The following is a 17,404-nucleotide window of genomic DNA, read 5'->3' as shown; positions in this document are numbered from 1 at the left end:
CAGTGTACATGATACTGAAATGCTGAGTTTCTTATTTCTATGTGCCTTCATAGAGTTTTGTTATTGCTCAGTTAAATGCTGTTATCTGGAATAATATATAAAACTTGAACCACATTCCAAAAAACTTCTAATATATATAAGGTGTATATTTTTGGTTGTGTGTGGCTTTTGAGACTACTAATATCTTGACAACACTAGCTTTGCTTGATTATGTTTTTAAGCAGTGAACTCTTTAAAAGTCAATGGTATTTTATTTCACTTCAGAACTTTGATAAACAATGAAATTTAATTTGTAATGTAGCATACTTAGGAAGAAAACTCATATTTACTATAAATGGTTTACTAGAAAATAAACTGAAATACAAGGGATATTATTTTAAGTTGCTGCACATTTTCAAGAAGCCTAAGCATAATTTAATTTTTGACCATTGAAAAGCAGATAATGGCTGGATTTTTATATCATGCTAAGCTGTAATAGTGCTAAGGTTTAGCATAATGTGGTTTCAATGTGTGACCCAGATTGCTATTGTTTATTCAATAAACTGTGATTCAAAAATCTGGTTTAACACTGATTACAGGTAATGTTAAATTTAAATTACAGTATTCGTTCTCATTACTCAGATTGTATGAAGTTCCTGATTGATAGCATCGTACCCGCTACAAATCTGAATAGACAAATGTAGTTCTGCAAACATAGCTATCCCTTGCTAAGTCTCCATAAGTGTAGAGTTGTCCATGAACAGATTACAACATTGTTGAAGTATGGATTGTACATTGGAAGAGAATTACATAGAATATTTAGTATTTAGGAATAACACTAAATAGTTTTTAAAGGATTCCTAAGTGCAAAGTGGAATGAAATAGTGGAAATACAACATTCTTGAGGGAGAGTACAGAAATCTAACTTTACATAAGAGCATATTGAAATAATTCAAATTTACTCTGTGTCTCAATGGGCAACAGAAGAAGACTGAATAAACTCTCCCAGCAAAGAATTCCACAGCCTGAATGAAGAGGCTGTCTGCTGTGTACTTATATATAGGTAATCCTTACAGTCATTCATTTAGTGACTCTTACAAGTTACAACAGCACTGCAAAAAGTGACTTATGACTGTTTTTCACACTTACAACCGTTGAGGCATCCCCATGATCATGTGATTAAAATTCATGTGCTTAACAACTGATTCATACTTATGATGGTTGCAGTGTCCCAAGGTCAGGTGATCACCTTTTTGCAACCTTCCAACAAGCAGTCAGTGGAGAAGCCAGATTCACCTAACAATTATGTTACTAATTTAACAACTGCAGTGATTCACTTTACAAATGTGGCAAGAAAGGTCATAAAATAGGGCAAAACTCACTTAACAAATCTCTCGCTTAGCACCATAAATTTTGAGCTCAATTGTGGTCATAAGTCGAGGACTACCTGTATGGTTGGACATACTCTCTAGAACAGGCCTGTCAAACTGGCAGCTCACGGATCGGATACAGTCTGCACAGGCCACACCCACTCTGACTCCGCAAAGGCAAAAAACATTGCAATACGTCACGATCCGGCTTGCAACGCGATCGAGTTTGATACATCGAGTTGGATTGCTGTAACATGCTGTATGTGGGGCTATCCTTGAAGAATATTTGGAAGTTACAACTCGTACAGAACACACTGGCATAGATAGGAGGCCCCTAAGGTGGCATATATAACATCCCTGTTGCTCAAGTTGCACTAGTTGCCAGGTGGCCTGTCCCACTCACACCAAGAGAATAGGCTTTTCATGGATCTCATCTGTCAAGTAATTTCGGCTAGTGGAATCCAGGATAAGAGCCTTTTCTGTTGTGGTCTCCGCCCTTTAGAATATTCTGCCACCAGAATGAGGAGAAATCTAGACCCACCCTCTTGGTCTTCCAGAAGAGGCCTTAAAACCTTGCTCGTCAGGCTGACCTGGGTCTCCACTTTGGGTGCTCTATGTTGGGGATAGCTGACGGGGTAGAGAGAAGATCTCACCCCATGCTGCCCATCCTCTTGATTTTTAGTTTCTGTTTAATACTTGTTAATTTTAATTGCTTTTATATTATCATTTTGTAAGCCTTCCAGAGTTGCTTCAACAGTGATATGGGCAGCATATAAATTTAATACACGAAATAAATGAGGCCTGTGCACGCTTACCTAAATGAATATGAAATTGCACCCTAAACAATAAAATACTAAGAAGGAAACTACCTTGCAAAGTTAAATTAATTCCTAAAAATGATACTTATGATGAAATGTGCCTAATTCTTGAAAGAGTGATTTTTATAAAATTGCTTTTACGAAATTAAAGGGATGTTATAAGCATAGTATTTTTCACCATTTAGATTATTATTGATTTGCTTCTAACATAATATCCTCTTTCCTCCCCACCATCTTCTTAAAATCCCCATCAAGTCCTCATCTCATAATGTATGATATTGTACATGTATACATACATACAAGTAGTCCCTAACCCTCAATAAGCTCTTTGACCTCAGTTAGAATCCTTAGGCCTTGTTGTCTGAAATAAGACCCTAATCAGTTTCACACTGAAGGCTTTCTTTTGCCTCCTAAGCATCCAATGTGCCAGCCCCATGCTAGTGAATTCCTTTTGATGTGTATGCTTACTCTCTTCCCTTGTAATTTCCTTCTTTACTAATTATCCCAGTGCCGGGGTGAGCATGGCAAATGGCAGGAGAGTGGGGGAAAGGTTTGCTCTTTTACTGAGTTCTGGAAACCTTCCCTGCTATTTGGGCTCATCTGGCTGTTTGGGGTTATATCCTTCTGATGCTGTAACTAAATTCAGGAATGATTTGTCAAGATTTACTACCCTCTGGCATCTCCTTTGGTGTTCTTCTTTGGTATCTGTCCTGCAAATTTTAAATTGTCAATGCACAAATTAATCGCAACATATTTTTAAACTGTTGTTACTTTCACTTGCTTATTTACCCCATATCAAGGGAGGGAAAGGAAAAAAAAAACCCAGTTTCCTTCATCTGAAGGCAGTAGCAAAAAGTAAACAAAGGTGAAGTAAAATTGTAAATAGTTGCAGTCACGTGATTTTCATTTAGCAACCACTTTGTTGAACAACTAAGTTGCCAGAGCCAATTGTGATTGCCAAAGGAGGACTACTCATACAGTCTGATTTGCACATTTTGAAAATGATTTTAAAAACTGCTTCAGAATGGAAGTGAATGCAGTGTTTTCCTACTATTTACAGATAGTCATGCAAGTGACGGATGCTTGCGCTCCTGCATGGCCCAGTTCCAAACGATAGTGGGCCACAGCTTGGGGATTGGGCAAATACCACCTCTGGCTGGCCCCAGAGTGGGGTGGGAATGGAGATTTTGCAATATTCTTCCCCCAGGAGTGGAGAGGGAATGGCGATTTTGCAGCATCCTTCCCCTGGAGTGGGGTGGGAATGGAGATTTTGCAGTATCCTTCCCCTTCCATGCCCACCAAGCCACACCATGCCCACCAGGCCACGCCCACAGACCGGTAGTAAAAAAAAATTGGATTTCACCACTGATACAATGAGGCAAAAATGTGTAAAACCATGTGCTACCAAACATGTAATCTAGAGGTAAGATAGATAAACAAAATATTACCTCAGGCCAATAACATTGAGAGCTTTGCAGTAAAACCTATAGCAATCTTATTTTCTCAATCATATGCATACTATCTTATCCATCTGCCCATATTCATGAAAAGAGAGCCCATTTGTACATAAATTATTTTCTTTCTCCCTCTCTCTTTTTAAATTCTGTCTCCTGAGATTTGCATTATTGAAGAAAAAAAATCTCAAATTCAATTAATGAATTGAGTTTTAGTTGCTTTTAAATGCTTGATTGTACTAGTCAACAGTAAAATCAATTGCTCTGTAATAGATAAGCAGAAGACCAACAGCAGAAAGGCAAATGTGATAAAGAAACACAATAATTTTTCTCTATGTCCAGAAAAAGATCAGGTAAAGATTCGTGAAAAAAGAAATGACTTTTCTGCAAACAAACTTTGTGTGCTCCCCATGCCATAATTGTTTTTTTTAGATGTATGAATAAATTCAATGTAACTGTTGCTTTCAGACTTTTCAAAGAAAAGTACAGTACAGTACAGCTTTCAGATACGCTTTAATAATAAAAAAACATAATTAACTAATGCTTTATGTAGATTTTGGCATTTGGTTGGACTTTGTAATCAAGTGGAATATTGTGTCTGTAATCAATTCAAAAGAGCTTCAGATGATTTGGGGAGGCTAACCAGTGAGGACTTTATTTTAGAAGGAAAAGTCAGTTCATGATCGTTCTATCAGATTAATTTCCATTGTGTTCTGGGGGCTTGTTTTTAGTAGGGGCAGAAGAACTCTCTTTACCTTCTTTTATTCTAAACAGATAGATTCTTTAACCTCGGATAACCTCGATCTTCCTATATTGAGTGACTATTGATGCATAATATGTATATTTTGGGGATAGCAGAAAAATTGCATTTTTTTCTGAACGGTGTTATAGAAAATTTTGTTAGCATAATGTTTGTATATTTGATGTAAGTTCATTAGAGAGAAGAAAGAGAAATGTTTAATATTTATGTCAAATGCGACTAAAGTATGAACATATTAATCTTCTGAATGTATGAAAATTCTTTTTCATTCCTACTATACTTAAATAAATATATTTATCATGTTATGCTGCTATACGCTGTCTTTTTTGCTAGCATTTTCAAAGAGTGGTTTAGATTTTCATTTACTAGCGATGAATAGAAGTATGAGCAAGCTGACAATATACACGCTGAATGCACAGTGACAGTCACACAGAGAGCTCTTTTCATTTGCGGCTTTCTAGAGTCATTTTAAGTTGATGTAGATAGCCAATCAGCTTTCTCATCTCTGCTGACATCACTAACTAGCCAGTTCCCTCCAGCTGCAGAGAGCTTCAGTTTCTTTTTTTTTTTAAACTAAAATGGAGGCTGGTTTCTTGCCTTAAGGAGTACACCGCTTTCTCTGCTGAAGCCTAAATGTTGACATGTAATAAAACTGGCAACAGAATGGTGGTAGAAGCAGCCAATTCAAATGGGCCGTTCCAGCCTGTGGCCCTTTTACATATTCGAGGTGAGTTATTTGTGTTTGAATGAATTGTAACCTTCTGTGACTAGCTATTGTGATTCTCGGGTAAGGAAAGCAGGAAGTCTTTTGTGGAAGAATCCATTTTTGTTTTAATGCAGATTTATTAAAGTTGCAAAATTAGATAGCAGGTTTATACCTTATTTTTAAACGATTGAACAATTGGGTGGGCTGCTTGCAATGTTAAACAGGTTTTACTGCTTTCGACCCTAGTGCTCCCCTCCCCTCTTTCAAGCTATGCTGATGTCAAAGGATGTGAAGTCACTATCCCAGAAAGCTGTTTGTGAGGAGTGGATGAAAGAGAAGCCAGGACTCTTAAGTTATATTACAGATTTTCCAGAAAATTGCGGTTCTTTAGGACAGAAATAAATCATAATAAATATTATTTTTGTGCGTGCAGTGACACTTTTATAACCAATAATAGAGTTTGTCAAAGTGCTGAAAGACACTTTCCATTACATTATCAAAGATATGTAAAATACATCCAAAGAAATCTGTTATTTGTGCAATTTGTCATTGATGGTGATTTTGCATTCCCGTCTATTATGCTGATTAGTAAAGGATGAGGATACATGTTGCTATTTTGGAATCTTAGCTACAGAATGCTGCATGTGGCAGAGTTACTAAATTTTCTTGGAATTATTTCCCATGTATTCTATTTAAAATACTTACAAGATTGGTGGTAGCTTTTGAAGATATGAGACGTTATAATAGTTCTCTGTTATAAATGTATACATTTACAGCATTGTTTATAGATTATACTTTGAATTAATTAGAAAAATGTAATTATAGACTGTTACCTTTTTGTTCCTTATATTTTTGATGTATTCTGAAAAGGGAAGCTTTTGAAATGCTGGATTATACTGTGGAGTTTTCAAGAAGTAAATTTACAATTTGAGTTCTGGATATTTTGATCCTATGTTAAATTTTGTATTTCCATAATATGGAATGCAAAAGGCAGTAATATTTCTGATACTCTGATCTTAGATTTTAGTTTTCATAATTCATTTTCATGGAAGAATATACATTTATATGTGATAGTGCTGAAGAAAAGTTGTTATTTATGGTTATTTATTATTAACGAAGTTAATTCCAAATTTTAATGTCGTAGTAGATATTTTTAAAAACCTTTGATGTAGGATTTTTATTTTAAAAACTGCTACACAGCATAAAACATTTTTCTAGAAGATAAAGTATATGTTTGTGCCCCTTCCCTAATTAGTTTCAAATACTTAATTTGAATTCCTCTCATAAACCTATTGACTTAATTCTGTCCACCAAAATATGTACTATATTGTAATATGACTCTACAATTATAGTTAGCTTACTAAATAATTTTCAACATGTAGAATAATTGCTGCTGCACAAGTAGACCCACCCTCTTCTACTTGCAGCACAGAGGTATGACCTCAGATTCTACACTCTAGTGAGTTTGGGAAGATGAGATGGCTACATAACAGTCAGAGAGAGCATGGAAACTGGTTATAGGTAGCACTTTGCAGCAAGTGGATACAATTGGATTTCATCCACAGGTTGAAGTTAGCTGAACTAACCAAAATGCTGATGCTTTGAGATTAAAAAGTTGATCAAATTGTTGCCCAGAGAAACGGCTTCATTTTTATTACCCAAGAATATGCAACTGCAGAGAAATTACTTTTTTTAAAGCAAATAAGCTAAAAGTTTAGGTATTAGAAATATGGTTTGTTGATTCAAAAAATCTTTATTGTTTCCTGTTTCTATTGTACTATGTATTACGTAAATAAAATGTTTAATATAGAAAAGATCTTGTTACAAGGTTGTAACTTGTCACTAACAATTTTGTTCTGTAGTAACAGAATGGTTAACAGACAGAAAAAACGTATTAAAAAATAAGGAATCTTGTAGAATTTTGTGGATTGCTTGAAATGGGTGGCTTGCAATGGTATGTTTTAGGATTTGTAACTTTAGAAACAAAACCTTATCTGCTCTGGATCTATTCTAGATAGATCCAATCCTCATGTAGATTTTCAGTGTGTGTATGTGTGTGTGTATAGAGGGAGAACACAAAATAGTTGAAAATGCCGTTCTTTTAGGAGATAAACATCACTGGTACATTTTTTATGATTTCTCTGATGTTGTTTCTGCCATATTATGATAATATAAATAATGTCTACTGTTATTTAAGATTAATGGGATTTAATATATTGCAAGGACACTTGGGTTATACCTATGTAAATAGGCATAGTTTAGAGAGCTATCAAGCCACTATTGTTATTGCTTGAAAGGAGGAAGAGCTTTGCTCCTAAACTTTCCACTTTGGGTGGGGGGGAAAGTCCTGTAGAAGAAATGTTTATGCGCTCTGGAAAAAAAAAGTACTTATTATTAGGCTGGCATTTAAAGTAGACCCTTGGCAATCCTAGCTACTGAGAATCAAGATGCTTTCATATTCAATATTTTTTTTTAATTCTTCCCCATCAAATGTTTCCTTTTTTTTTTTTGCAGAAAAGCTTTTCATGATTGATTTCAAGTTCACTAATACTATCTTTTTATTTTATATAAAATGCAGTACATTCAGATTCATACACAAACTATTCATATGCTTAATGTTACTGAATTCTGATTTCTGTCAAGCTGTGGTTGTCCAATGCCTCTCCACATTCCAAAGTAACACACGTTTAAACAAAAATACATTTTTGAATTAATGGATATATATATAAAATAAATATAAAAATAAGCATCTGAAATCCATAGTTGACAATAGCTTATATTAGAAAAAATACAAATGTTACAAAAAGGGGTACAGATTATCAAGTTTCTTTGAATGCCTCATGAAATACAAAAGAGTGTGGTAGCTTTATCTCTGTGTAGAGTAGACTCTCTGGAACTAAAATGTGTGCACAGATACAAACACACACAGTCACATTCAACAGTTGAAATGTAAACACATAGTTCAAATTGTATCTTTAACAAGATTGATGAGGATTACTTCATATTATGTATTATATATTATAATTATATATCATATTATATATTATAATTATATATTATTATATATTATATATATTATATTACGGTGCATAAGAGCACCAGCATGCCTACCGTCCCTGTCCTAAGGTTCCCTTTAATTGTATTCATTTTATGTATTCAATTCATGCTTATATTTATATATATTATCTAATACATACATACATACATACTAAATAAATAAATAAATAAATAGGAAGTAGAGTGGGAAAAATGTCTTATTCCTAGTTGCTTATAGAGGATTGATATCAATTAAACTTCTGGTCATTTATCAGTTTGTGGTAACTTCAGCTGTAGGATAGTCTGTATTGAGCTTGCTGACGTGCATTGAAAAGGAGTTTAATAAGCAATGTGTGTGATGTAATATTAATTGGGGAGTAAAGATGAAATTCCCAGCCCAATGCTGAGAAAGATTGAGGGCAAAAGAAGAAAGGGACGACAGAGAATGAGGTGGCTGGATAGAGTCACTGAAGCAGTCGGTGTGAGCTTAAAGGGACTCCGGGGGATGGTAGAGGACAGGAAGGCCTGGAGGAACGTTGTCCATGGGATCGCAATGGGTCAGACACGACTTTGCGACTAACAACAACAAAAAATGAAATTGCATCCCTACAATGATGGCAATTTAAAAATGAAAACTATATGCTACACAAAAAGCGTTCACATGACATTGGAAAATAAAGGATTTAAGTATTAAAAAGATAAATATGAATGCTTCTAAAATTGTTATAAGGTATTAAAATTTGTTTACTATAAATTACAATTTGATATTTTTATAAAATATTGCACAGTACAAGAATTCTTAAGAGATTCAATTTTCGCTTTAAATATCAGGTGTTAAGTTCTATACATGTTTTAATAAAACAATTTATCATGCTCTTTTGAAAATGTCTGTTATAAAATGGGAATAAATCGGCAATGTCCAGACTCTTCCAAATAAACCACAGAACAGTACTTTCCCAACATTTTATTTTATTATGAAATAATGAAGGATTAAGAGGCTTTCTTGGGAGTAAAATCAATGCTGATAAATGTTATATTTTCCTACATATCAGCTTTTCATTTAAAATTAATAATAAAAGTTACTGTTGTACAGAGCTTCCTTTACACAAAGTTGTATACTTTCAGCATTGCTGTAACTTTGTTAAAGAAAAATTTAGAAATCTATGCGATTCCTGTTTTCTCAACTGCCTTCAATAAATTGTGGATAATTTCCATAATGTATTTAGTTTTAATTTAGTGTGCCTGACTCTATCTGAAAGTAAGTTAAGGTGGATACTGTTAAATGCCCATTATTCTTAACCATGTATTGAAACTTGATATTCAGTTCCCAACAATATATGTTCCAATCATTTGGATTTTACAATCATATGGCAGTATGCTTTGAGGTATATGTTTGTGGTATATGTTTCATATTCTGATAGGAATAGAAATTGGTGTCCACAATTCCAAGATAGTGGCCTAAAGTGGAAGTTGAAAAAATATCTTAGAAGAAGGTAATGAAAAATAAATAAAATAAAATAAAATCACATAACTGGAGTTACTTGGAGCTGAACTTGTTGGAATCTTTATTTTTTACTTTTTGCTACACATACAATTCTTTTAAAAGACAGTGCTGGCTCTACCACTGTCTTTTAGTGATTAACCTGCAATCTTTACTTAAAATAGGACAGTGATGATTATTCAATATCATTTATACAGAATTTGATGCAACTGGGGAACCCCGAGCGGGATGGAACCCATTAAATGGCTCATGTGATCTGTCGCTTGGGTGGAGGGTGATTTTATTATATTATACAATTGTTGGAAGAAATGTCCATCTGGGTTCAGTTCCAAGTAGGAAGAAAGACACTGAAAACATGGAGAGTGCTTGGAAAGATGGTTTAATAGTGGATAAGACTACATGGTTTGAGGTCTTGGGCAAAAAAAGAGCACATGGATGAGAGAGAGAGAGAGATTTATACACTCCCTTGGGCCTCGCCTTGGAGCTTCCTGTTCCTGTGTAAGAAATGTACTTTGGTTGTCAGACTCCCATGGGGCCATTCAGGGGTAACTTTGTAGGTTGTCAGACTCCCATGCCTGGTTGAATCTTGCTGGGTGATGATGTAATGAAGGGGCTTTGGGCAATTCCTATTATGGCTTAATGGCTTTGTCCTGGTTTGGATTTTGAGTGGGGGTCCTATCATGTCCTGAAGGCCATGTCTTTTGTTTTGTAGATAAACTGGCCCAGTCTTTGCCTTATAGATAGGTTGGTACCAAAATATCTGCTGGGGGGCAGGGAGCTGAGGCTCTGAATTGGTCTTTAGAAACATGTTTCTCCTTTAGGGAAAATATAATATTCTGCCTTTTTAATATTTCCTAGAATATTTCATTTTCCTAGGAGAGGGGTGGGTGCTAACTTCCTATAATTCCCCCTTTTTGCCAAAATATGTGGGAGGAACACACATGTTATTGGCAAAAGATTAAAAATTGATCAGATTAGGGAGATATCACTTTCTGTGAACTTCCAGTCAGGTTTTAAGCAAGCACAAGTCCCAGAATTCTTCACAGCCATGGTTTTGCTTTAAATTACAGGCTGCCCATTTCCAAGTGTTGGTTACTGAACCTGCCTTAGCTCTTATTTTAGTGCATTGAGGACTTGTGAGTCCAAATTGAGGTTAGCCAGTGTGCAATCCAAGCTATTTAGTATTTTTAAAATTATACACAATGAGCCTTGAGACTACTACTAATGAGACCACCAGTGCAGCATATCCTGCTTTACTGGGCAACTGGGCAACATCATTTGTGAGTCACAGTCAGGGGTTGGGGTTTGGAGATCTTTCTTGCTATTTCTTCAAGTGAGGGAATTGCCTGAGGGGGATGCCCCTTCCCCATGGAATTAGCAGGGAGTGACTGCTTGGGCCTTAGCGCCATAGAGCAAAAAGGAGAAGCTTTGTGAGGAGGTAGGTGAAGGGGATAGTTTCAGTCTGAATGGAGTGTCTCTGTGTGCGTGCATGTCTATGCAGCTACTTCTAGAATACAGGCAATACATGCTGGACAAATTTCCCTCCCACCAGACAAAAGTCCAAGGTGTTCAGAACTTGCTATGGCTTCTCTCCTTGATTAGTTTCCACCCATTGCTTTTTGTCCTGCCCTCAGGTGCTTTGAAGAATAGCTTGACTCCCTCTGCTTTGTGGCAGCTCCTGTAAGCCATCTTGAGTTGCCATGGGTAAATAGGTGGTTATATAAATAAAATAAATAAATAAACTCTTACAATTCATCGAAGAATAGTAAACATTTATTCAATTTCCATCATTCAGTCTGATGTAAGAAGACTATCATCAGTTGTATTTTTATTGTGTATGCTCAGGAATACACTGATTGTTCACACTCTCAAGAAATAGTCACGGGATGGCAAAGCATCAAAGATAAGAAAGAAGCATGACAAAGCAGCCCTTTTGTATGTGTGGTATGATACCAACTTAGCAACTAAGGAGAAATTTCCTGGCAGAACAATTAATTAGTGGACTTAGTTAATTAGTTAACTTGCCTCCAGAAGTTGTAAATGCTCCAACACTGGAAGTTTTTAAGAAGAGATTAGATAACCATTTGTCTGAAGTGGTGTAGGGTTTCCTGCCTAAGCAGGGGGTTGGACTAGAAGACCTCCAAAGTCCCTTCCAACTCTGTTATTCTATTCTATCATATATATAATTGAAAGGGTGGGATTGATGGCCCTACACACAATCACTCACGCCCTCATCACTTCCCAGCTGGATTATTGTAATGCTCTCTACATGGGGCTCCCCTTGAGGAGCACCCAGAGGCTCCAGCTGGTCCAGAATGCAGCTGCGCGAGTAATAATGGGGGCGACTTGTCGCTCCCATGTAACACCCCTCTTGCGCGAGCTGCACTGGCTCCCGGTGGTCTTCCGGGTGCGCTTCAAGGTGTTGGTTACCACCTTTAAAGCGCTCTGTGGCTTAGGACCTGGTTACCTACAGGACCGCATTCTGCCACCGATTGCCTCCCACCGACCAATACGCTCCCAGAGAGAGGGCCTCCTCAGGGTGCCGTCAGCCAAACAGTGTAGGCTGGCGACCCCCAGGGGGAGAGCCTTCTCTGTGGGGGCCCCAGCCCTATGGAATGAACTGTCCCTGGACATACGAAGGATCCCCGAGCTCCGTGCCTTCCGTCGCGCTCTGAAGACCTTATTATTCCAGCAAGCTGGTCTGACAGGATAAAGGTTTTTTAAATTGGGTTTTGATAAGGGGTTTTAAAATGATTTTAGTTGGATATTTTAAATTTGGCCAGATGATTGAATTATTTTAATAAGCTTTTAATTTTTGTTGCATATTGTTTTTACCATGGCTGTTCACCGCCCTGAGTCCCTCAGGAGAAGGGCGGTATATAAATATAAACTAACTAACTAACTAACTAACTATAATGTGTGTTTTTGTCATCCTAGCAAAAGCAGTAAGTCCTGAAAACACTGCTGAGTGGTAATTTTGCCATCCTTTTAGTAGTAGTACAGTTAGTTGTTTAAAGAAAACATTTATTTGTAGAGTGATGTTTTTAATTAATATTAAATTAGACCATCTTGTATAAAGATGCTATACAATAGAAGTTATTCTGGGATTGGGATCAACATAAATTGTATTCATAATAGACAGCCACAAGCACAATAACAAAGCATAATGTATGGTACAGTAAATCTGATCTAATAATTTTCCATGATTATGTTTTATTATTATAATTGACAACATTGCCCTTATAGTTTTTATACTTCCTTAAACTGAATATGCAAACTCAATTTTAGCAATTTATGTTACAAGAATAATATTTGCATTAAACAATGTTAGGAAAGATGTGAAGAACACTCTTTAATTTCATTTTAAATTTCTGTAAAATAAAGTTGATAATTTTGTCTAAACCTAGATTATTTGATCAAAATATATTGAATAAAATCACGGTGGGTTCAAAAAACAAGCTAGGCTAAACCAAATCAACAATACAATTTAAAGTGATGTGTTAACACTAGTTTCTCTTTATATTTAAGGATCTTAGAGCAAGCCAGTTGTCATAAGAATGGTATTCTGTTCATAAATAGCTATCATTTAGCACTTCTCTGTGATTACTAAACTCTTTGCTATCACTGGTCTCCTAGTAACAATGACGAAAGCAGCAACTGAATTTCACTTAGCATTGTATCTCTACTTGTCTGTGCTCCTGTGTTAAGTTAGTCTCGGACATTTTAAGCCACATCAAATATCTAAAATCTGAACACACAGTAGCAAACCCTTTTAATGTAATGTTTAATTGACTTTTAAATGTTTAATCACTTAATATTAATCTTAAAGTCATCAGTTACCCACTACAGTTGTGTCTTCTATTTATGCTTAAAGACGTCAGCGTAGGAAGTATATTTCCTGCAATTTTAAGAAAATATATTCTTTCAAATCTTTTCATTTTAAGCTTGCAAAGCAGAACAGAATCTGCATGTTTACTTCTTATTAATATATTCTTACACAATAATTATCTCTAATGACTTACTTAAAGTCCTACTCAAGACTTTATTTAAAAGTAATGTAAAGGTGTTGGAATAAATTAGTAAATTGCGTTTGTAGACTACATCGATGATGTAATTTCTATAAATGTCCGTTTGAATAAAAATATTTTCCTATCTTTAAAAAAAAAGAAATAGATCAAAAGCCTTAGGAATTCCTTTGAGGAAGTTTTTGCAAATGTATTAGTGGTATAATTGTTTTTTTCTGATCCCCCTTCAAAAAAATATAATGCTATACAACCTATCCTTGTAGTTCCAAGATGCATTAGGAATACTGCCTTACGGCTAGAGAGAGGGTTGGTTTCTATGAATGCCAGAGCATTCATAGAAACCAATTCTAGTCTGAATGTTCTCAAAGACCATTTTAAATCAACTTGGCTTAACAAAATTTTAGATTCCATGTCTTCTACTGGAGACTCTTTGCCCATTACAATTTGAAAATGCCAGGAATTACCTCAAGCAGTATAGCCAGGATATTGATTTCCAAACTAATCTAAGTCTAACATCCCTGTACATCAGTGCCTATTACTATGTAATAGTACAACTCCATGGAGCCCCTGAACCACATATTCTTTTGTTGTTCTTTTTTACAGAGAATGTCAGGTGACATTTTTATTCTAAATAAATACTTGCCAGAGACTACAATACTTACATCTTTTTTCTTCTTCCTCCTCCTCTTTTTCTTCTTCCTTTTCTTTTTCTTCCCTCCTCCCTCCTCCTGATACTTTGCTACTTTAGCTTCATGTCTGAGTAATGTATGGCAATTAAAACAACAGCAACTCCATTTTTCTCCCATGGATATAACAGATCATCATGACTGAGCTCTTCTGTAATATTGCCACAGCATTTTGCAGCTGGTTTCAAAAGTCCTAACATTTTGTTAGGGGGGGAACATGATAGTATCGTGTTTCTCCGAAAATAAGACCCTGTTTTATATTTTTTTGAACCCTGAAATAAGTGTTTGGCCTTATTGCCATGCGCTCAAAAGCCTGATTGGGCTTATAATCAGGGGATGTCTTATTTTGGGGGAAACAGGGTAATATTCTAGTATTTGAGAGGCTGCCACAAAGGGGGGGGTCAATTTATTTTCCAAAGCATCAGAGAGCAGGACAAGAAACAACGGGTGAAAACTAATCAAGGAAAGAAGCAACCTGGAATTGAGAAACTTCTTAACACTGAGGACAATTAGCCAGTGGAATAGGTTGCCTTCAAAAGTTGTGGGTGCTTCATCACTGGAGATTTTTAAGAAGAGCCTGGACAGTCACTTGCTTCAAATGATATAGCAGGAGGCTGGACTAGAAGACCTCCAAGGTCCCTTCCAGCTCTATTCTGATTTATTTGTTTTGCTTTGCTAACTCTGTTGTGTACAGTCCTTTCTGAGGGAACTTTCACATGCTGAGTTTTGAAAGGTACACATAAAACAGTCAGTGCACTATTGACTGTTCTATGTGATGGATATAACAAATATCAACTTTCTAGGTCAGGTAAGAGAATTTTAAATTGGGAGGAAAAATCAAATTTCAGGTTAGGTGATGTATATTGTAAATGATGAATATTTAAACCCAAGGAAAGAGGACTATGATGTATAAGCATTAAACAAAATGTCAACAACTGAATGAGTTTGTCTTCAGTAGATCTTGTTATATTCATTATAATGCAAAGATTTACAAGCAAAAGAAGTATAACAATTTAAAAAATCTTTTCAGATGTTCCCCCCGCTGAGCAAGAAAAGCTTTTTATTCAGAAATTGCGACAATGTTGTGTCCTTTTCGACTTTGTTTCTGATCCACTAAGTGACCTGAAGTGGAAAGAAGTAAAGCGAGCAGCTTTAAGTGAAATGGTAGAGTACATCACGCATAATCGCAATGTAATTACTGAGCCCATTTACCCAGAAGTAGTACATATGGTAAGTTATTTAAACTTAAATAAACATTTTTAAAAACCCTTCCTTTTGACTTATTCTGCTAAAAAGATTTCTCATATGTAACAATAACAGAAGAGGTTTGGCTTTTGGAAGCATATAGTATTGTACAATCAAATACGTACTAAATAATTAACTTCTAATAACAGTTTATGTTCAGTTATTAGTACCAGTATGAAGAGTGGAGTGTTTATTTTGGTCCTATAGATCCTGATGTTAATTTTATTAGAATTTGCATGGTACATAAATACATTCTAAATTTATTATTTAAGTTTAAGCTTATCATTGACCCTGGGGTCTTCTTCAACCCCAGTAGTATTTTAGGAGAAGTTAAGGTTGGGAGACTTGCTTGCAAAATAAACAAATAACATCTGCATTTATTGCAAGGACTATTAGAACACAGCTTTAAAGCTAGCATAGAGTCATTGAGGTCTTACTTCAGATAGTTCTCAGCCCAATTCCATGATAAAGAACAACATTTTAGATGGTGGTTCTTTTTTTGTTGGGAAATGGAGGTTCCCATTCGTTGCAATTAAATTTGTGAAGAGACACTGCAACTTATGTCTGAATAACATACAAATAAGCCTAAATAGGAGGAAATGATGACCAAGAGATGGATCCCAAACTTTGAAAACAGATCCTTGAGTTTCATTTGTCTCCAATAGCAGTCTGACAGGTTATTTTGAATAATTTCTGAACAGTTTTCATAGGCAGTCTCATACAGGGCACTTTTAAAGAACCTGTGTATTACAACAACCAGAAATTATTTTGGTATCACTGTAGACATATGCTCTTTGTCTAGCAAGTGGTGAGGTGTTAACCAGAGCTAGCAGAGAAAGTTTCTCATACTACCACTGCTTGGGCACATTGGATCCAAAACAATTCTCCATCTTCCAGACTGGTTCGTAAGTGAACAACATACCAGTAGTTCAATTCACCCTAAATTATATATTGGGAATAAGCAGCATGCAAACCACATATAGCATTGAGCTTCCAGTTAATGCCCCCTAGAGATCTACTGATCATATTGCCAAAATTTAGCAATCGTGTGACTTTTCTTTGGAGGGTATGACGCTGGAACAAAAAGATGGAATCATTCATTCAATCATTAAAGCTTCAAGATGCTCACTATCTCTTCGGAAGTTGATGTACAGTAGAAAGCCAGTACCAAGACACTGATACACTGCAGTTCAAAACTTAGTACATTTTATTAGGAAGATGATCTGCTAGGGATAATTTTTGAAGATTATGGATCTTCGTCTGCCAGTTTTTATCTAATTATTACCTACAAATTCATATTAAAATGAGATTTTAATCAAAGTCTTCCCATACTTCAACTTTCTTACACCAATAGTTTAGGATGAAGTGCTTCTCTCAATAAGTGTTGTTCTAATGAGCACAAGAATAATTTTTAATATGAATTAACTTTAATGGAGAAAGAGATATTTTGTGCAAGAAAATTTGAAACAGATCATTAACAAAATCTTTTTTTTTTTTGTTAGCAAATCGATGTAGCTGCCCACCTCAAAAAACATAATTGGGTGGTGCACAAACAATGCATCACTTCTATGATAAATTATACTTTTCTTGTAGTTAACTATGTTTTAAATTGACATTTAATTTCATTTTTTCTAAATTGACATTTTCCTCTTAAGATTCTAGGTTGTTTATTTTTCCCCCCTCTTAATAAATTAGAATTTTCTGAGAAACTTCTTAAAAGAAAAGTTTCTGTAATAGAGGAGAAGTTATCATACATTTGTATTTTCTTAGTTGTTTTTAAAAATATTTATGCAAGAACATATTTTTAAAAATACTTTTGCTTAA

At 35.4% G+C, this 17,404-nt stretch overlaps 1 protein-coding gene across 9 annotated transcripts in view; it reads left to right on the top strand.

Moving 5' to 3' along the window:
• Window positions 1–17,404, top strand: part of PPP2R5C (protein phosphatase 2 regulatory subunit B'gamma) — a 64,605-nt gene that overhangs the window by 20,468 nt on the left and 26,733 nt on the right. For 6 of the 9 annotated variants that reach the window (XR_009621356.2, XM_034418485.3, XM_087882184.1 and 3 more), the window contains exon 4: window positions 15,366–15,565. Coding sequence is in view for 8 of the 9 variants with exons in the window: in XM_034418485.3 (XP_034274376.1) it covers window positions 15,366–15,565 (200 nt within the window). In the remaining variant the exon portion in view is untranslated. Of the gene's footprint in view, window positions 1–4,908; window positions 5,109–15,365; window positions 15,566–17,404 lie in introns of those variants that run through there. The other 3 variants (XM_034418487.3, XM_034418486.3, XM_087882189.1) reach the window with 2 other exon arrangements.

Source organism: Pantherophis guttatus, chromosome 1 (genome assembly GCF_059756535.1).
Source record: "Pantherophis guttatus breed Tessera chromosome 1, ASM5975653v1, whole genome shotgun sequence".
Lineage (NCBI taxonomy): Eukaryota > Metazoa > Chordata > Lepidosauria > Squamata > Colubridae > Pantherophis > Pantherophis guttatus.
Note: the sequence above shows the minus strand (reverse complement) of the source record. Positions and strands in the feature narration are given on the sequence as shown.